We start from the raw sequence: 21,685 nt of genomic DNA, 5'->3' as shown, positions 1-21,685 counted from the left end.
TAACACTGCCCTCCGGTGGTCACTGTGTGTAATTACATACGGTGTGTGTGTCACTTTTATTTTTGAAGGTTTGACCGGAAGTAGCACTATTTTGTTCTGCCTTGACGCTGATTTAGAGAAGTTGTATTTACTGGTTGTGACCACTAGAGGGCGACAACTCAAACTCGAACGGCGGTATTTTGACGTAAACATGATATTTAACCTAGCCTAGCCAAGCTAAGTTACAGGCCATATCTAATTTTTCCTAGTGTATCGCTAACGGTGCTTACACTGTCAGAGAGACTGGCTACACCTGACATTACCTGTTTGATGTCAAATAAAAGTTATCTGTCACTGCTTGGGGACAAACTTGCAAAGCAGGTGCTAGCTACCACAGGCCGCTTCGTTAGTCATGAAGACACTCACCTGGAGGCCATCACTGCCAAGTGGATACATAGCTGGAGATGGACTAAACATCTGTCTCAAAGGTAAGATTTACTGAAGAATTGTATCGAATTTATTACATAGTTTATTGCTTCTATTGGATAACAGCATGTCTAACCTGACGTTTTTAATAAATTCAACTACATGACAAACATGACTACGTGATATTTACGTGAAATATTAATAACAGTCTGTACAAAAGTATTTATTTTTCCACACTGAGTAATGTGGAGTTTGTAGATTTAGTAATTTCTACGTTAATAACTGATCGCATTGAAGCATGGTCATCGTATTTTGAAGGTCTCACCGGAAGTCAAAATGTGATACATGTATGCAAACTTGACATATACGGTATATTGTAGTTCCCACTTTTGACCACAGGAGGGCGGCAAACACTCAATAGCGCCACATATATTAGTATAATAGCGACTAATACACATTTGTCCCGTCCGGTTTTCGGAAAAAGTAAGACATTAAACTACAGACTAACTTATTCCTCCAAATCCAGTTTAGCTAACTAGCTTAGCCTCGTCTTTCTCAATATTCTAATGCTCACAATGCTAATATCACCGGGGCTAATTTTCTGACTCTAATAATGCTTCATTGCTTATGTGGTTCTGTAAGAGAGGTATTCTTTCAATTGTGGTAAAAACATCTAATTGACCAGGTGCAATCTGAATTTGTTCATCACTGACAGTAACATTAACCTAGCTGGCTAATGCTGCTGATGGCTAGCACTGACAAGAGTTAAACTTAAATAACTAAATGTTTTGACCCAACAGAATTTCTTGTTTCCAAGGACACTGAATGAAGTATTTGCATACAACAAAAATACAGCAGCTACTAGAATTGCTTGCTTGGTACTGTTGTAGTTTTTATGTGTGATCACGAGGCAGCAAAACACTGTTATCATCCAGCTAGCATCACAAAGTGATGCTAATATCAATTCTCTCCAATATTAATATATGTACAGCTCTTTGAAAGCATATTTATTAATGAATAACCATAGTAACAATAATTTTATTTATAGAAACCGTTTTTAATAACTCTTGGGTTTTTTTGTTTTTGTTTTTTGCGTGGGTTCATACCAGCCAAGTTAGCCATAATAGCATAGCGATGCTTCCAGTGAAAGCTTTCAAAATAAAACATGAAAATAAAAGTTTGTGTAAGTGAATGTGCCATCTGCCTTAAAAAACATGGAAGATTACTTTCTAACACAAGTCCCATATGGATTTTGTGGAACAGTCAACATGTCTCTACACAAATATCTCTAAATTCTTAAGGAATAGCATGATCAAGGTGATGTTGTGCAGTCTAGGCTCAAATGTTCTTCATAAGTCAACACAAATATCACAGGGGGGAGACTAAATACAATCTGGTGGCCTAAAATGCAGGATTGTCTAGCAGCAGTTACACACAAATTAGTGTCGACATGTAAAATTGATTCAATCATCCTGTGTTTCGTACACAGTTCCCATGATTTCAGAGACTATGAGATGGTCTGGACCGATGGAACTGGACCTCTCCCTGTTTCAGAGTGTGTCATGTCACCATAAGAGGTGGAGTCTGTGGACCTGCTGCTGCCCTGTGGGGACAGAAAAGGGTGGAGCCTCAGCAGACGGCGGGGGGGGAGTCTGGGGCGTGGGCCGGGTGTAAGAAGGGAAAAGTTTGACTGGGTGGTTTCACAGGGAGCAGAGGCATTTGAGTCAGGGCACACATGCCTCAGCTGTGAGAGGCCCTACTCCCCTTGGCTGGCTGGCATCCCAGAGCAGAGGCAGAGAGAGAGAGACGCAGCGTGTGAGAGCGAGGGCGCAGAGAAAGTTTAGGTGTGAGTTAGACTAGAGAGAAGCAAACAAGTGGCAAAAGAAAGTTGTCTGAAAGGAAATAGAAAGGATTAGGAGGAGATTTCTGTGCAGCGTGGCTCCTGCAGGTTGTTTTTCAGCAGTGTATTTTTATCTGTAGTGAAAGTGCAGACCGTGTGTGTTGGGAGCTGACAGCCATGGCGGATACAGGTGTCAAAAAGGAGCACGCAGCCCTGGAGGAAGTGGCCTACGATGACGAGGAGGTGGCTCTGGTGAGCGCTGCCACCGAGCCCGCTGTAGAGGACGATGACCCTGCCGAGGAGGTGGACCTGGTGCTGGCCACCGGCCCCGGAGGCAAGAGCGAAGCGCAGATGAACGGGGTCATGGTTCTGTCTCTGCTAGACAAGATCATCGGGGTGGTGGACCAGATCCAGCAGACCCAGAACGGGCTCGAGGCCCGGCAGGAGGCCATGGAGAAGTCAGTGTCGAGCATCCAAGGGGAGCTGACGAAATTGTCTAAGAACCACGTCGGCACGACCAACACGGTCAACAAAATGCTGGACAAGGTACGGAAGGTCAGCGTCAACGTCAAGACGGTGCGCAGCAACCTGGAGAAGCAGGCGGGCCAGATCAAGAAGCTGGAGAGCAACGAGAACGAGCTGCTCAAGAGACGCAACTTCAAAGTCCTCATCTACCAGGTGAGGTGGTGGGGGGGATACTGAGCTCTCAGTATTGTTTTTATCATGAGTAGAGAAAGCTGTGCAATATATCGATACTATATCATGATCCTGATGTGAGACCGTCACATCGTGATATGGCATAAGCGTTGTCTTAAAATGATGTCATGTTGAGTGTTCTACCTGTTCTTATACTTGCGAGGCACCAATGGACATCCTTATAATATCGATATCGAGGTATTTCAACAAAAATAGATAATTAAATTAGATTTTTTCGCACTTACGAAGCACTTTTGACATTTCAAGAGATCGAGACATTAAAATATCACAATATTATTTTAATGCCATATCGCCCAGACCTACTCTCCGAGAATTTAACACAAATCTGCTGAACTTCCACTCACAGCACATGTTCATATTCCTGAAAAAGGGGTGTGTTGCATTCCCCTCATGAGAAGGGAAAGTTGGTGAGCGAGTGTGAAATGCACCTGAGAATCTATCAAACCAACCTCTTGACATCATCCCAGCAGAGTGAGTTAGAGTCTCACTGTGGCTCGAGTCGAACCTCCTTAGTGAAAATGAAAAGGGGCTGTGATCCCGTTCCAGGATGGGACCGACTCTGAAAGCGCCGACTCTGCTTTCTGTGACATAAATGTGTGAATCGCTTTTTTCCTAAATGAGGCTGTAATGTTTACAAAGCACCCGTCACTGCGGCGCTCTGTTTAGAAGCTGATGTATAGTTTGTATTCACACTCGTTCGCGCTCCAGTGAAGGGAATACTATGAGCTTCCATGGAAAAATGAAGGCAGATAGTGACCCCTCCCACTGCAAGAAGGACTGCACGATTACCTAATCACACTATATAAAGACCAGTGGGTGTAAATACAAATATAAGGCCTATAAACACTGGCATGAGGGGCTACTTGAGACAAGACTTGAGACCAACGCCCCACTTCTGGGTGCTCAGAGGACAGATAGTTGGCAGGCTGCTGCCACGTGAGATGAAGATGTAGTTTTTATTTTAAAGATTTTCCAGACGTGGGACTGCATTCACGGCCGCCCAGCAGAGCTACAACTCACGCTTATTTTCTCAGTTGACTGATTTTGTGGTTAACGGATTTGATGATTGGTTTGTAAAAGTGTTTCTCAAACCCAAAGATGACGTCCTTAAAAATGTCATGCTTTGTGCTCGACTCACAGAAGCTTAGTTTGCTAAACTAGAACATTCACATTTAAGAAGTTGGAACTTTTTCAAATGGATTCACCACTTTGCGAAATAGTTGACGACTAACCAATGAATCATTGCAGCTCTAGTGCCCCTGAATACCTTTAGGTAGTATCAGATTTATGCTGGGGAGCACAGTAGCTCCTCCTCAGACAAACAGCTGATGAGATCATGAACATTTTAGAAGGAAAATGGGTAGAAATATAAAAGAAATAATAAAGGAAATGATATTAATTCTCTGGTACGCGTGGACCAACGTGTCACTCTTGGCTGCTAAACTCACAGCTTCTCATGTCGTGATCTTTGATCTGGAATTCGTCATTAAGCCACAAATCACCTCTCAACTTCTGCAGTGTGCTGGCTGGAAAAAGGGGGAAGATTTTTCCTCACATTACTGACGGTGAATGTGAGAGTTGCGCGGCTCTCGTGTATAGAGTTGACTACAGGATCTGCGCCGGCAGGCAGACGTTTTCACACCCCCCCCTCCTGGGATGTTGAACTGTGGGAGCAGGTTACACTATTGGTATCTAGCAGAAATCCAATCATAGACACTGGCCTTAATAAATTACACTGTAAAGCAGGTGCCTCCTGCTGTGACACTGCAAAGTCTACTGCAAGCTTCTTTTACTGCAGGCCAGTGAGCAATTGTCAACGTGTGCATACAGCAGTTTGGGCGTGTGGAGCTCATTTTAGAGCTTAAGTTTGAACTGTTTTTGAGTTTTGTGTGTGCTTCAGCAGACACAATCAAACCGTTATTATCGCTGTCTGAACTTAGTGGCTGTCAGTTGTAGGAGCGGCTGCAGCTCCCATGTTGCAGTAGCTGTTCTGTGCTCGCGTGTTCTATTTATTGCCAGAGGATGGCTGCACAGGGTTCAGCTTAATTAACTGACAGATAGGCTGGTCAGTTATTGGCAGCATAGCAAATCAACGCCGGCTCTCAGTCAGTTTCACCCCTTTCCACTGTCTGTTAGTGTGCTAATGTGTTAGAGTGGGCTAAGTTTAGAGTTAGGATGAGATCAGGGTTAATCATGTAGAGGTTATGGTTAACTTGGTGACCGTGTGTGTGGTCATTCCTCTCTGATGTTACCTTTGACCCGCAGTGTCAAAGTCAAGTGAAGCTCAAATGTGAGTAAGACAGGTGAACCCGTTCAACAGCGTCAACTTTGTGCTCTGCCTTATTAGACTGATACCAGCGTATTTTTTCTCTGCTGTCACTCAGTCTCTGCCCTCTGAGAATAGACACATACTGCAGAATTTGTAGCACGGGAAGACTTTGACAGTGATGCTTTATAATTAAACCTGCAGCAGCGGTAGCACGAAGGATCCCCTGGCAACAAGCAGGGTGGGGCCACGAAGACACGTTTACCAAATAATACCAATATTATGGACACCGGCAGATCTTTGATATTTTACTAAAGTAGAAGTAGCAACACCACAGTGTAAGTATTAATATAAGTAGTACTGGAACCCATGAAAATGGCATTACTGAAGTCACCTCAAACCTTTACTGGAACACAGTACATAAGTGAAAGTACTTACTTCTATCACTGTTAAGAATAATACATATCATTGTATTGTAATTATTGATGCATTAATTTGCGAGTATCACTAATTTTAGCTGCTTGATGTACTGCTTGGTAGTTAAAGTATACAATAATTATACTACAATAATACATCATAATTCATTAGTTGTTGATTATATTTTGTATCAGTAATCTGAATATGAAAAGTAACAAGGAAGGAAAGCTGCCAAATGAATGGAGGAATAAAAGTACAAAGCAGGATGGCACGGACATAATACTGAAATAAAGTACCTTAAAATTGTACAGTACTTGAGTAAATGTACTATATATATATGAATAAGTATGAGTAATGTGAAAATAATGGTGTTAGGAGTCTGTCATGAGGCTGTCGTCTCTAAGAATCAGCAAAGAAAGTCCTCATTAGAAACCGTTCAACTTGATTTTAAAAGATTGCACTCAGTTGAAATGTTCTGTATGCTGGAGGCAACATGTTTCTCCTCAGTGGAAGCGACCGTGCAGCAGCTGACGGTCCTCCTACATCTCAAGGCTCAACCAGCCTGTCATCGCAGCTCTGTAGGCTGCAAAATGGCCAACGATCTGACGCTTTCACACCCTTACTGCGTGTCTGATATCGGTGCCTCTTGTCAGACAACTTGTCTCTCCATGAGAAACATAATGAGTCCAAATGAGTCCAAGCTTTCCTTTTTTCCCATTAGTCCCATATTGCGAGGCAAAGGAATATTTTATTTCAGCCTCACAAGTCTCATTTCCTGTTGTAATGTTTTCTAATAGCAGCAGCTGTCAGGAAATACACTGATGAAGTGCTTTGTGAATAATATTGTGGTTGCAAATACTGTAAATGTTCCTCAAGAGGCCTTTCTGTTTCTGCAGCATCTCCATATTCAAGCAAACAAGAAGTGTTTGTCTTTTTAAACAGCTGAAAGGTGATTGTGCTGGATTGTGCTTGTTTTAAAGGGATGTAGAAATAGTCATATTTTTTTTAGTTTTAGAGCTGCCTTTTGTCAGGAGGAGAAAAGGTATCTGGTCAGTTAGCTAAATAGCTGAGGCATGTTCTGATCCTCAGGCCAGGCAGGCAGCAGTAGGAGACCTGTATGGAGCAGGCTGTCCTGCTGCGTGACAAACTTTTTTCTATGCCTGTTTTGTTTTAGTTCTCATTTCAGGAACTTCTCGGCGGTTCAGCAAAATGTTTTGCTTCCTCTATGCTGCATAGAAAAAAATCATTTTTGGCTGAGTGTTGATGAGTTCAGGAGACTCGGCCTGAATAAAGACGCTGCTCTGCAGTCTGGTGGTACGGCAGTGACTACTTCTGTATCTTCTGCCAGGTGACTGCAGGGTGAACAGGCTGTGGCTGGGATGGGTGTGGTCTTTAAGTATCCTTAGCTCAGTAAATGGGCACCAATGATGCTGTAGGTGGTTTTAATCACCTGCTGCAGAGGCTTCCTTTCCTAAGAGTCTAGCGAGGCATTGTTGTAGCCTTCCTTTAAACAATTTAACTGCAGAACTGTGAAGCCTTTTTGCAGTTTTTGGCTATTGGGAATGATGTCTCACATGGACAAGTTGCCACTAGTGTGTGTGTGTGTGTGTGTATTAAAGAAGCTCTTCAATTTCTTGTCTCATCTCAGTTGTTGCAGTAGTTGTTTATATTATTTAAAGGGTATCTCTTCAGTTACACAGACATTGTGATGTATTGCAGACGATTGTTTTGCAATGTCTCAACTATAGCAGAATCACTGGATTGTTAAACCAGCACTACATAGGCAAAGTATCGTGATCCCCGCCCCAAATAACCAACAGGTTCCATGTGAAAGTACGAGTGCTCACTTTCTTTTATGAGGGGAAATGTATGCTTAAATTAGACACTTCACACAGAACAGAAATAGGGGTCACATGTCTGTTTCATAATGCACATTATCTCTTTGATTAGGTGTATTAATCCGGTTTATGCAATGTGATAGTGTTTGTCCATCAGAGTGTGAGACTGTACTTCTGTGAGTCTGTATTCAGGGTGTGTTTGGCTGCAGCTCGGGGACAGTGATACCCATGTGCTCGACTCTATCAGAGAGATGTAAGACTTCTCAGTTACAGTCTACTTATTCCACACCAACCTCACAGAGCTTCCAGAGTTCAGCTCGCAGCCAGCCAGCCCCGGCCCACTTTTCTTTAATAGCTTTTAACCCTGCCCAGACTATGTAACAACTTCATTTCACTCCAGACACAAAGATGCAGCCAAGGCTGTTTTTTTGGCCACTTCAGCTTTCTGGTAGTTAGCTGAACCTTTGCAGGCAGGTTATTGGGAACCAACTGGACCGAAAAGCACTCGACCAGCAGAACCAAGTTAGCATTGTGATTCATCCCGCTGGCATCCCCCTGCCTCTCCTGTCAACATGCCCACTTGTTCTCCTCCCTTCTTCTCAGTTTCTCTCCCCATCACTCTCCACTATCAATTTAGCCGGTTCTACTCCCACTCAGTCATCTAATCCAGAACCAAGGGGCACTCCTCATTCACTACTTGCTCCAGCACTTGTACACTTAGTTGTCCCCGTCCACTCTCTCTCCTCTCTGTCCCCTTCTCCTGCAGCGCTCTCGTTTCCCGGACTAGTGGAAAGATATCTGGCAGGCTCCACATTTCACTGTTGCATGTCAGCTTCTATGTCGAGCCGAGTTCCAGGACTCCGTGGAGTGGACTCCAGTTGTTCATGGTTGCTTATGAATAGATAGACTAGAAGAAAAAAAAAAATCCGATTTACAGTATGTGATATTGATAGAACCGATAATGAAACATGACTTTGCCAACACAGGTATGACCTCATTTTAAACTCAAGGAATATTTCAACATACTTCCTATGGGAAATGAGAAGAGTTAGAAAAGATGGTCAAAAAAATTCTCATGTATTTGTATATGAGGCCACTGCCATCAGACTGTTAACTTAATGGCACAGGGACTGGAAACAGGCCGGGACACAGCTAGCCTGGCAAAGTCTGCCTACCAGTGACCCTGAATAAACCCAATAAACCTCTAGTTAAACATGTAACGTCCTGTTGTTTTAATTCACATAAACATTCAGGCCCAAGTGTTAAAATGACTCATTGCTGGACTGTTTCGTGGCCAGGAGTGTACATTTCTGGAGTCAGATTGTTGCCGTGAGTTTGCCAGGAAACTAGAAGACACTCCAGGCAGTAACTGCGTACAGCATTTTTCGATCTTTTTGTTAAACTAAGCTTGTAGTAGCTTCATATTTCATGTATGTGAGAGAAGTATTGCTCTCATCCAGCTCTCAGCAAGAAAGACATTAAGTGTATTTCCCAAATTATCAGAAGTGTCCTTAAAACGCAGGCATGCTCCCCATTTTTTTTCCCTTTCATCATCTTTCTTTCAACATCATGAAGCCAGAACTGTTTCTCTTGGCATGTTTGGCCAAAAATGGATGTTATAACTCTCTGATTCTCTGTCTCTCTGATTTCTTTCTATGACACAGTTATGATTACATGCACATTTTGTACGCCACAAGGAACAAATGACTTCCACCCTAAGCAAGAACAGTATTTTCTTTTGTTTCATTTGTATTTGTTTTACATTTTGAAAAGATCTAAAATCCATTGTCCTTGCTTTGAAAGCCCTTCTGTCATTGTTGTCACTGTGGAAAATGATCATGTTCTGCAAACAGGAGTGTACCAGCAAGCATCCTCTGCTATTGTTCATCTTGTTTTTCTGTTTATACAGAGACCGGCCATTCTGAACTCTCAGAACTCAAAGGTTGAGGGTTGGTCTGACATAATTGGACTCACTGTAACTTTATATAGTCCCGTTCAGTACATTTGCTGTCTGCTCTGCTTTCTCAGATCGAGTTTACAACACTCGGTGCTGTGGGTCTGACGTGCAGGAAGTGGGTTTGCTGATAGTGTTACGGTAGCCTTTCCTGTGCTGCACATTGGGATACACAGTTTGTACAGCAGAAAGTTGGTCCCTGCTATTCTGACATGCAGAAACTCTGCACATGTCTAGATTTTATTATAGTATTATTATCATGAACTTTTTTTTATTAGAGCTACTGCATTTTTGGTTGCATAGTGCTATGTTCTAGTCACAACAATGACGATACTTACACTACTTACAATTAGACATTGTGTGATTTGCATACTTTGCATTTTGCACTTTAATGTGTGTTGATGTTTCTTTGATTAAAACACAGATTCTTTTCTATTAGTTTTTGTATCTCATAACCTTATTGTTATTCTAACACCAACCGAATTCTCAATTATTCCCTCTGAGTGAGTGCTGGTGTGTGTGCATTTAAAGGTCATTTCCAATTAACGATGTAAAACAGTAAATCTATAGTTTGTATAAAACGACATAACGGAAAGGTCTATCTCTTATTAGATTTTGAATTATATACTCCTCAAATAAAAGGTATTTATATTTGTACTTTATATTTTGTCTCCTTTTATTTAGAAACTTTGTGCAAATTTGCAATGAAGCCTAGAACAAAATATTAATTTTAGAATTAATATGTTGTTTTTGAAGTGTGTTGCAAACACACAGATATTTTCCGGGGACCCCTCAGGCACAAAAGGGATTTTTGTATGTGTTATTATAGCTAAGCAAAAAATGGAAAACTGAACCAAGCACCATGTACAATGGAGTGCATCCTTTCATGCATTTACTTAGCTTTTTACTATCACTGTGTCGCTTCTTAGTACGAGGCCTACGAAACAATAAATCCATGTTAAAATCGACAGGAATAGAGATATTTAGTACCTGGTGCACAGCAGATTGTATTCGGCTAAGGGAGCTAAGAGTTTATGTAGCCAAAAGCCACATAGCTATGAGCTAATAGTGCTAACAGCTAAACGAACAGCAGGACCAATAGTTTCCGTTCAGAGGAACATAAAACATGACCTGCAGTTTAATATGACGTGTGAAGTAAATGAATGTACGAAGGCACTTCAACTGAAAACGCTCAGAATGCTAATACTTTTACCTCCCAACTACAGATGATGATGAAGTAAACAAATAGCATTTTGATTTGGGGAAGGTTAACATTCCCTTCAGGACCGTTTTGGGACGGTGGAGGAAAAAGTGAGTCTGTAGTCTGAGAGTTGTTTCTCCGAGTGTAGAAGAGGACACGCCGAGCTGGTAGTCCTATTAAAATAACTACATTTTATGTGTCCTGATGCCTGATCAGCCCCCAGCTGCCTTCTTGTCTCACTGAACATCCCCATCCCACAACCGCAGACAGGATTTACCAGCTGGGAGACCGATCAGGTCGCCCCTCCATTTGAACAGTTGTAGTTGTCATCCAGCGTCTTGGCTGGCAAACAGAAATGTGTCCTCATACCACATCATCACAGCTCGGTGGAAGCTGACGATACACTCCGTGCTGTTTATTCCAAGATTTGTAGGCACACCCTTCGTCTATGAGGCCACAGCCAAATGATCTGAGATAGTGTATTATTGGAAACCGCTATGTTGGTTTTGATTATAAATACACCGGCAGTAACGGAATGGAATGGTGTAGTGTCCTGTTTCATTGAGTGGGTCTAAATTTAGCAGTCAGCAGCACTGATTGATTGATTAATTGGTTGGATATGTGTCTCTGTGGGCTTTTTTTTCACCAGATAAATGTGTTTGTCTTTGTAGCCTTAGTTGTTGGGTTCATGCAACTGGTGTACACTCATTATATCTACAGGTGTAATAACAATTGAATGCCTTTCCTTTTTTTTTTAGCATTAATTAAAAAGATATCCCAATGATGATTCTTCACGTGGACATTGTTTCTGGACAGACACGATGAATACTTGGGGTGGATATCTCAAAACATTTGCAAATGAAACTTAAACTACCTGCAGATAGCGTGTGAAGGCAAAGTCTGGTATGCACACACCTTCAGTCTGAAGTGCAGCAGTCAGGTTACCCTGGTGGCATATTACCCAGTGCTGCTGCGGCAGCTCGCTTTTCTTGTCACTGGCATGTGAGTTATAGGCTGTCGCTGAGAGCCTGCCAGGGCGCTGTGTGGGTTTCTGCACCCTTGGGATTAGACTTTGCATGCACATGGATGTTTAAGATGATTAATCTATAAATAATATAAAACCTTAAATTATGTTATCAGTGAGATGTTATAATTTTGGCCCTGGCTTTATTCACATGTTCTTGGTTTCTCACACAAATATGCACTTTTATAACACTCAGTTTGTCCTGGAAAGACCATATTCATTAGAAGTTTGGGAAAATATTGTTTGTATTTCAGTAAAATAGTACGTACAAGGACTTATGGCTACAAAGACAGTATAAAGCCTCTACAGTCTGTCAGATTTTCCATCAATATTGTCCCAGTCACATCATCAAGTATCACAGAAACAATAGCTCAATTCAGAACAGACCACAGCAGTGTGGGTGATTGGCTGGTTGCGTTCCTTCTCGTGGCTCCCAGTGTTATCTGGCAGGAGTCATTGGTCATTAATGATTATATTGGCCTTTTTCATGCCCTGTATTTATTCACACATCCTGTGTTTTGCACAGAGAAGAATAAGGACACTGTTTTGCTTTTAAAAGCTCTTCATGCTCACTGCAGAAGCACATGCAATTTCATGCTTGTGCCTTCCAACTTGTACCTACTGTACCCCTGTAGTGTAAGTCTGGATAGTACCGTCACAGAAAAAGGGATAGTTATATAATATGTTCCAGCGCCGTAGCTGCCAGTTCACACACAGACGTAAATGGAAAAGTAAATTTTCTATCTTTGCATGGGACTAACCCTGGGATTCCAGAGGTTTCAGAGTTATGGATGTGGGAAGGCTAAGCTGTGGAAAAGGGCTTCCCCCTTCAGGTTCCCCGTGTGTGAAATCACAAATCACTGTGACAGAAAAACCAAGGAACTCCCATCCTGTGGTGTGCACTGTAACATGACATCGCCATGTTGGCTGTGTGGTGCACAGAGCCCCTTTTCTTCAGATGAATCTGTCTATAGACAGAGTGGGATTGGTTGTTAATGTTTCCATTACCAACAGGGCTCTTAAACACAGCACCACACAAATAGGTTGTTCTGGGAAAAAAAAAAAAAAAAAAGAAAGAAATAGGAGAGTTTCGAGAAACAGAATTTGCATTGTTCCCTCAGTCATGAGTCACCCCAAAATGCCTGAGATAGTAGGCAGCTGGACCAGTCATCTGTGAATTGTTTCAGCCTTTTTTAGGAGAACGTTGGAGGCATCAGTTCTAATGACCAGAGCACATTAGTGTCCCTATTTTAGCTTCCGAACGCTCTTTAGGGATCAAAGCATCGCGATTCAGGCCTCTATGGGGACTATAACACGCAAACCTCCACCTCTATTTCATGTCAATCTTTCGTTTGGCCTTTTCCCATTCTGGAGGGGCAGAAGGGTCAGTGATATCACTCATTGTGAAAGCTGAGTGCACAGCTGCAAGGACTGGACAGGATCAGACAGCTGCCCCTGTGATTCACCGGAGAGGCCTTTCATCACACTGCCTTTAAAGGAAGGCCGTGTGTGTCTTTCAGTGTGTGTGTTTATCTACAAGCCAGCGTGTTGCTAAATGTCTGCATGCATGTAGGTGGATCAGGATCGTAATGTTAATGTGCATGGATGTGTTATCCAAACAAAAGTCGCTCCACTTACCAACCACTCAGGTATTGAAGAACGGAAATATATTGTCACTGGTACAAAAATAGAGATTTTTTCCATGGCATGTGTTTTAATCACAACCATATACAGTTAACTGATCATTATTTTAAGTTTTTTTTAAATAATGGCACAGAATGAAAACTACCCTGCAGAGCCACCTTACAATTAATAGCACAGAGCAGACAACAGGGTCATTTTTGATTGCATAAACCATCATGACAACAAATTAAAAAAACTAAGCAAGACTATTGAACTGGGTAAAGGTCTTGTAACTGCAGAGAGAGACAGAGAAGGGGATGTAGAGTGGCTGTGGTCTCCGTTCAGCTGAATGAGAACAGTTTGCTCTGTTGTCCATGGTAACAGTCACATTAAATTATCCCAGAGACCTTGTATGACTCACACACAGAACCATTTGCCTCTAATAATATTTAGACAATGAAAAAGCGTAGCTGTAATATGCTGTAATATGAATGCCTTAATTTGGATTTTTTTACATAATTTTCACCATTGTTTGAGAAAAATATTTTAGTAGCTGCTTTAGTTGCTGTTTACCAAAATCTTTCCCAGTCCGCTGGGTTTTTTTTAAAAATTGCGCCTCCTGTGTTGTTCCTCCCACTGAGAGACGGCTCACACAGTTGATGGCTTGTCTGAGACATTCAAACACACACACAAACAGTCAAGAACCCACTCTCTAGACATCTTTTCCATGAGGTATGATTCACGCCACTTTTGGTGGAAAGAGACATTAACAACAGGCCACCTTCTTACTGAGTAGAGCACACATGCACTCAGTCACCACTCCCCTGGTACCTGTCAGTACACACACACACACACACAGGGCCGACTTTTCCATTGCTGTTAAGTGGGAGGAGAGAGGAAGGTACACTAATGGACTTACCATCTTCCTCCACAAGCTCCCTGACTCTCCCTTTGTAATCAGGCACAGAAACCCAAACAGGGTTTGCTGATATTATCACAATTTCCACAGATTCAGATGCCTGAGTCAACATTAAAGAATGCAGAAACCAAAATCTTCCAACATGCAGTGTGTTTGTTTTTGCATTTGGGTTCCAACAAGTCTAATGACTGAAGACTGAAACATTTTAAAAATGTCACTTAAGTGTAGCACCCAAACTCATCAGTATGCTTCTTAGATATTAGCCGATATCAGCTTATTGCAGATTTATGCATTTTAGGGTAAATGTTGGCCATCTTTTGATGTGTGTTGAGTTGTATTTCCATACATTTTAAGGTTTATGTTAGAGTTCGGCTGTGTGCAGTGACAATTAAAATTTAGCAGTTTTAATGAGATACGGTCTTATACAATGTTGTAATGTCAGTGTTTTGTGGGGCATCAGCAATTCCCAGGATGCCGTTCACTGCTGTTTTTCCATTGGCCACAGAAGCTTCCTGTTCAGGCTGTTAGTTCTTATGAAAAGTGTTCACAGTTTGGCTTCATGGAAAAAACAGTTTAGCACTGTGTTTCTGTGGTTGAAGGTGTGTGGACCCGTTTCAGCATTAATACTTACACGCAGCATAATTATTTACTTGTTTGTGTGTCTTATACACAAATGTTTTCTTTCCTAAGTGCTGTTTTTTTCCAGAAACACAAGAGGTACACTTAGACATATTTTGTAAATGTAAGATTAACACAGACTAACATTTAGGCCCGTGTCCTTTCAGCAGCAAACAAGTCTTGCCAGGGACATATGAGATCACCTGGACAGCTTCTTAACAGCTATTCACAGTCTAAAGTGTACTTATGTACTAGATGTTACTGTGAGTACACATTTTTACTTTGTGTGGGTTTATTTTTTAAATCTTAATGAAGTTTTAGTCAAACGTCCTGTCACATTCGACACTTTGCGTAATTTTGTCCTATTCACTTTCTTAGTCATATTACATAATTCTGACAGAATCTATGGAAAGTTGTGGGGGTAGGATTATGTGTAATTAATGCCTCCCATTAATTAGTGCTCTCACTTTGCCCTGCATGCATGTCGTCGAGGCAGATGCAGTATGTATTTCGGTGTAATTGTAATGCGCTCACAACAACTGAGAAACTCACGTCTGTATATTGTTGTAGGGATGTCAGCTGCTTATCCAGCTAAGTTTCACCACCCCCAGAGACAACATGAGCAGGTGGTTTCTATGGTGACAGGCAATGTGTTTATCTGTTGCTGTGTGAGAGGCGAGGGTGTTGTGTGGTTAGTGAGGGGGTGTCGGTGGGACTGAACGCTGCAGTGGCCGGTAGCCAGAGAACGATAGATGGAATCCAGAGAGAGGGAAAGGCCAGCCCAAAATAAACCCATACAGAGCGGGTCGGCCAGGCCCACACCATACACGCCACCAGATAAGGAGGCAATGCCCATTTTATGATGGATCATATGGCAATATTTGAACTGCCCAGGGAGATTTGCCGATCACACGACCTAACAGGTGTTTTTTTTGTTTTTTCTTACAGAAGGTTGATATCCAGTAGAGAAATCCAATTGTACTATAAATATTGCACATTACTCATGATGTATCACTACAAAACCCTGCTTCACAATTTATTTGATGTTGTACTACTTTGACATGGATAGTGACAAGCCAAGATGCGTCTCATTTGAACACCTCATAATAGATGAGGCCACACTGAATACAGAATTAACTGTCATGCTACCTGATCAGGTGTTAGCTTTTGTGCCCTACTCTGGTGTGAGTAGTGTGTGTCTTACCCATGCGTCCTGCATCCTGCATGTCATGATGCTGAATTGCCAGACATTTGTTTATGAAGAAAGTAGCCACATTTGAGGGGTTTTCATTTAAATGCTGTTAAAGGGGATGTTGTCCGACTTGCTAGTTTCACGAGAGAAAAGGGAAGAGGTTTTGCAACAAATGCAGCCACAGAGAGTAAAAGCAGTAATGATTTAATCATGTAAATGGACAGCTAGGCACCAGGGGAGAAAGACCGATTAAGTTTCAAATGAGAGTGAGTGATGAGCATGTTTACTCATGTCAGAGGTGATGCATACATTTACTCTGTCACCATGGTGATTAATTTGGCAAGTTATTGCTGCCTTATTAAACTGTTTTATATTCTCAATTAAGTAGGTGTGAAACCTCATGGTGGAGAGAAGCAGACATCTGCTAACAGTCAGCAGTGCTTTATATCTGTTTCAGTTGTTTATGTGAGATTCAACAACTCTTCTTGAATGTTTCAATACCAGACAAAACTGAGTAGGAGACTATTTTATGTTTACTCAAATTAAGCATGATCATATCAAACCAAAATTGCTTTTACCTTCATGGTAAAATTCAGAATGTGACCCTTCTATTCAAACCTACTAATATATGAAATTATCCACTCTATGATCCTGTGATTCGTCCTGGTAATTCTAAAAACTGTGAAAACAGAGAAATGAATTGGAAATGAAAAGCATGCTTTCATTTTGCTTTGTTCTCCATATTTGAGGTTATTTACATAAAAGATTAACCTTTAAGATTTTAGCCAAAGACTTAACCATCCACGAAAGCTGTTTTGATAAGAACTATTAATATGATGGCACAGGTGTCTGCAGTGGCCAGGATGACTTAATCCTGTGTTTCTACAAATTCAGTGACGGTGATGATGCTGCGGGTATTACAGAGAAGAGAAGCAGTGAGGCGCATCAGGGTGGGACCTCTAATCCCTCTGGGGGTCACAGACATGCGGTTAGCAGGTTAACATTGTTGGCACAGTGCTGCCTCTCCCTGTGTGGATATCTTGTACCACAATGACGCCGTCCTGCCAAACAAAGTGGAAATATAGTTGCTGCTGTACTGATTGATTGTTTGTGCTCAGCATTAAAGGAGTGCAGTCAGTTGTTTTAACACGTGATGTTACACAATAAGAAATGTCTTTTCTTCATAGAGTCAATGGAAAAACCTTTCGCAGCAACTTGCTGACCTTACTTTGGTTCAGCTGTTTTCAGAACTTAAGTTATTTCTTCTGCATTGCTCTATTTAGTACTGATAGTATTGCTAGACGTGTGAGTTTACATATTGGTTTGACCAGATGTGAAATTGCTGTGCTGCTGACAGTGCTGAGTGCTGTATCTCAACAGTTAAAGTGAAACTGCACTAACCAGAAGTCTTTACATTTAAGTGAAAGTAACAATTTAAAATACAGAACATCTATGATTTATAGATCTTTGTAATCTTTTCGTTTTCATATATGTAACTATAAAATCACCTAAAGTCCTCATCAGTCACTGGATTTGACCTACAAATTTGTCCTTTTAGTCACAACAATGAAAGTGTGTGAGTTGTAGAAAAAAAAATAGCAGGAAATAAACCTGTGGTTAGATGTAACAGTCTGTTGGCTTTAGTTTCAAGCTGACTGTACATGTGCTGATAATAGGATATCCTTTTAGGCCCATAGCTCTGTTATATGTGTAACTACACTACTTTATGGTCTTACCTATTTTTTAGGAAATGTAAGATAACTGGATCGGTGGTATACCGGCAATGCCATGAAGGAATTTCTGGTGTGCAATTGACACCACTAGATGGCAGTCTACACTAGCTACCAGCGGTGAAATGTTGTATCCACTTTATGTGTAGATGACATGAATTTGTAGAGTATCATTCTCACCTTTTCAATTTATTTTCTCAGCCAAAGGCCATTAACTTCACTTCCACAAGCTGATGATTGTCACTTGACATATTGAATGAAATTCTATAATTTACATTAATCACACCATACAATCAGTGCAGCTAATTTAGCAGTAAATGTCAAAATTGAAAATGTTATTCAGCTCACACATTGTGTTCCCCTAATATAATGCAGCTGTGGCTGAATAGTCCTGTGTTTCGCTTATCGTTCCTCTTTTTCTTCCTCAGGATCAAGTGAAGCCACTGAAGACATCCAAAAGCAAGACAGCAGAGACAGCTGTTGAAGGTAAAGCCGTGGAGGGACTGGAGCAGATACGTGAGGAGGGACAAGAGGGAGTCCCAGACAATCTCAACTCGGATGAAGAAGTGGAGATTGAAGAGATTATCGAGGAGTCTCGTACCAAGCGTCTTCAACGCACCACCAAGCAGCAAGTGGACAACATAAAGAAAGCCTTCTCCAAAGAGAAAATGGAGAAGACGAAGCTAAAGACCAAGGAGAACTTGGAGAAAACCAAGCAGAGAACCCGTGAGAACCTGGAGAAGACGAGACAGAGAACCCGTGACAACCTGGAGAAAACCAAGCACAGCCTGGAGAAGAAGATTGGCAAGCTCGGGACCCGCATGACCCCCACCCAGGAGCGCCGGGCAAAGATGAAGAGCTCAAAAGACAAGGTGAAGAAGTCCCTCACCCCTGACCACACGGTCTACGCTCGGTCCAAGACCACTGTGTACCGCGTGCCTCCCTTTACCTTCCATGTTAAGAAGATCCGAGAAGGGGAGGAGGAGGTGTTGGAGAACACAGAGATGGTGGAGGTGGCCGAGGCCGAGGACCAGCCAGGGGGAGAGGAGAACGGGTTGGGTGTGCACGTGGAGGTGGAGGAAGGGGAGCTGGTGAGTGTAGACAGCCCAGAGATGGAGGCTCTGTTGGAGGTGACTGAGGACTCTCAGCTGGTCAGCCTGGAGCCAGATCACCTAAAGAAGGCCCAAAGTGAATAGGGCATCCCAGCGAGATAAAAGGAAAAAGAGGGGAACCGAGTCTTGATGAATGAGTCTAATCACAAGGACACAATATTAGTCGTAGGAACTTTCTAGACGTGATCACAATCTATGACATCTCATTTGTTTTCTGATCTCTTTATATTGTACCCATCAGGTGTGACTTTCATATTCGCTCCTCTTTAGCATATAAATAAGAAAAATAAAAGAAAAACAAAGCTAGCTTTTGAAAGATGGTGCAGGTTGACGGGTTATCTTAAACCTGTATGTTTGTTGTATTTTCTGTTTGTTGTTGGTTTCATAAATAGATATATAAGGCTATAAGAAAAAAGATATACATAGTCTTTGCTATTGAGATGTGTAATATAATATTTGCCATGTATGATATGCACCTTAAGAGGTATGGTAACAGGAAGTTGTCGGCAGGATTTATGTTTTAATGGATGGTTTCAATGATGTTATGAGCACTTGCTGAACAAAAAATAAACAATTAAGCGAGGTTCAGGCCTACAGAAGGAATACAGAATGGAAGAGACAGGTGGAGCGGTAATCCTTGATTTAAAGAACATGCAAGAACATGTTAAAAGCATCAGTGAATAAATCTTATATGCTACCAATGTTACAATATAATGTTTCTCAATGTATATTACAGTGCTAATGACTAAAAATTTGGCTTAACCTCTGCTGAAGTACTTAAAATACATTAAAACACTCATAGATTAAACTATTGGATTATTTAAACACTTACAGATGGCACTATATGAAAGTTAAACCTATGAAAAAAAAAGTTAAGATCTAATGTGTAATGTTGAAAAACAGATCAATATCCTGTGTAGACATCATAAGAAGATTGTGAGAAAGGGATTATGAAGACCTGCTGATAGCAGTGAAATTTAGAATATTACTTTTGCTCAGGTGTAAATTTACAAGACATTCATATAAACACCATAAAATCTATATTTATTGCATCTGGACATGATGTATTTTCGCAGACTTCCACATAGCACACCTCGCACAGAGGAGAAGAAGAACGACTTTGTCACCATGGTCACAGCTCATCACAGTACATTTGCACATCCCTATTACATTTTCCCAGGGTAATTGCAGGCAGAATAATGATGGTCTGACGAAGAAAATGACAGTTTAATGATTCAATACGCAACACGTGGAGATGCAAATATCATCCTAACTGCAGTCTAAGTGAGACGGCACACTGCCAAGTTTCAGAAATGGCCATGAAGTTTGATGAATGTCAGAACTGCGGAACAGCATGCTGTATTCCAGAAATAGTTTTAGCAGAAACTGAGTACAATCTTGTGTAGTTCCTCACTGAAGCCATCCAACCATTATTAATACATGAGGTTATCTTTGCATATTAGAGAAGATGACATGCAGGATTTAGAAGACTTCATGACAATTGGATTGTAGTTATCTGAGCCTGATGTAAAATGGCAGTAGCAATGTTCAGTCATCGTTTTAATCGTGTAAAATGAGCACACAGGGCTGCAGACATGATAGGAAGAGGGAGCTCCTAGTGACCTCCCTGGAGACTGTGTGATCTTGATGTGGTGCAGGCACGCAGAAGCCCACTGCGTAGCATGAAACACCATTAAGATAATCAATGGGCTGGGGAATGCAATTAAGGAGAGTGCTCCCTGCGAGCACTGAGCAGGGTAGAGAAAAGCAAGAGGGACAGAGAACATTGGTGTGTGAACACAAGTGTGTTTGTGTGAATGTTCGTGTGTGATTGTGAAAAGTAAGTATGTGCATACCATATATCCACACTTACATTTTGCTGTAACTCCAAGTTATTGTTTCACAAAAGAGCAAATGAATCAAATACACGCTTGCAAAATCACTTAGGCTTATGACTATTATAGTAGCATCTTTTTTTTTTATAGATCTTTTGTCAAAAATGTCCTCATTGTCCAGCACATTGAACACTGGAACACTTGTAAGATATTGATCCCTTTAAAAAAAAAGATGTGTGTGTTTGCAATCATGTATATTTTGCCTTGTTTTGAGCTACTGGCTATTAAAAAAAAGAACAGAACAAGCCTGCAATAAGCGTGAGGTAGGTCATGCACAGCCTACATTGAGACATTGTTGAGAATAATGATCAGTTACACAATTGTGACACATTTGTTCTTGGTGTTATTGATTAATATACAAATAATGAGCTAACAATAAGCTTACTCTTTCTGTTGTGTTTAAGGCCTCTTTTGCCTAACCACTTCAATATAAATAAAAGCTTACTGAATAATATATACAAGCCTTTTTTATTGTCCTTAATTGTGTGAGCAATCTACACAATGTATAAACCTGATTAAATTATTATATTGAATATATTATAAATTATTAGAAAGATAACATCACATTGTGTGTCAGATTATTCTGTTTGTTTACCTACTGTGATGGGTGGTTTGGGCCCACTAAACTGTGATTAAGGGATGTCAATAATGAACGCCACTGGTGTTATTAAACTCTTGATGACGTCGACACTGCCAGTAACTCAGATGACTTCCAGCCTAGCTGCTCCGTCGAACGGCTCGTCCTCCCTCCGCAGGAAAATGAGCGCGCAGGCCTCCTCTGTGGTCAGCCCGTAGGGAGGATGTACTGACGGGAACAGCGCAGTTGCGACAGCAGTAAACACGACGTTCTCAACCAACCTCACCGCGAAGTCCCGCCTTGCTCGCTCATAAACTGCATTCTGATTGGCTGTAGTGGAGGTAGGGGCTTGCATTG

At 41.4% G+C, this 21,685-nt stretch overlaps 1 protein-coding gene across 2 annotated transcripts; it reads left to right on the top strand.

Moving 5' to 3' along the window:
- Window positions 1-59: 59 nt before the first annotated feature.
- cavin1a (caveolae associated protein 1a) lies at window positions 60-21,205 on the top strand. Of its 2 annotated transcripts, XM_037090028.1 has the most exons (4): window positions 60-467; window positions 1,895-1,982; window positions 2,386-2,923; window positions 18,173-21,205. In XM_037090028.1, the coding sequence occupies exons 1-4, from the start codon at window positions 392-394 to the stop codon at window positions 18,938-18,940; spliced, it is 1,470 nt and encodes a 489-aa protein (XP_036945923.1). In that variant the 5' UTR covers window positions 60-391; the 3' UTR covers window positions 18,941-21,205. The 2 variants fall into 2 exon arrangements, with proteins under 2 accessions (XP_036945923.1, XP_036945924.1); XM_037090029.1 differs by lacking the exon at window positions 1,895-1,982 and having other exon boundaries at window positions 78-467.
- Window positions 21,206-21,685: the final 480 nt, after the last annotated feature.

The sequence above is a fragment of the Acanthopagrus latus genome, chromosome 23 (genome assembly GCF_904848185.1).
Source record: "Acanthopagrus latus isolate v.2019 chromosome 23, fAcaLat1.1, whole genome shotgun sequence".
Taxonomy (NCBI): Eukaryota; Metazoa; Chordata; class Actinopteri; order Spariformes; family Sparidae; genus Acanthopagrus; species Acanthopagrus latus.
The sequence above is the reverse complement of the archived record's forward strand: the minus strand, read 5'-3'. Positions and strand labels throughout refer to the sequence as shown.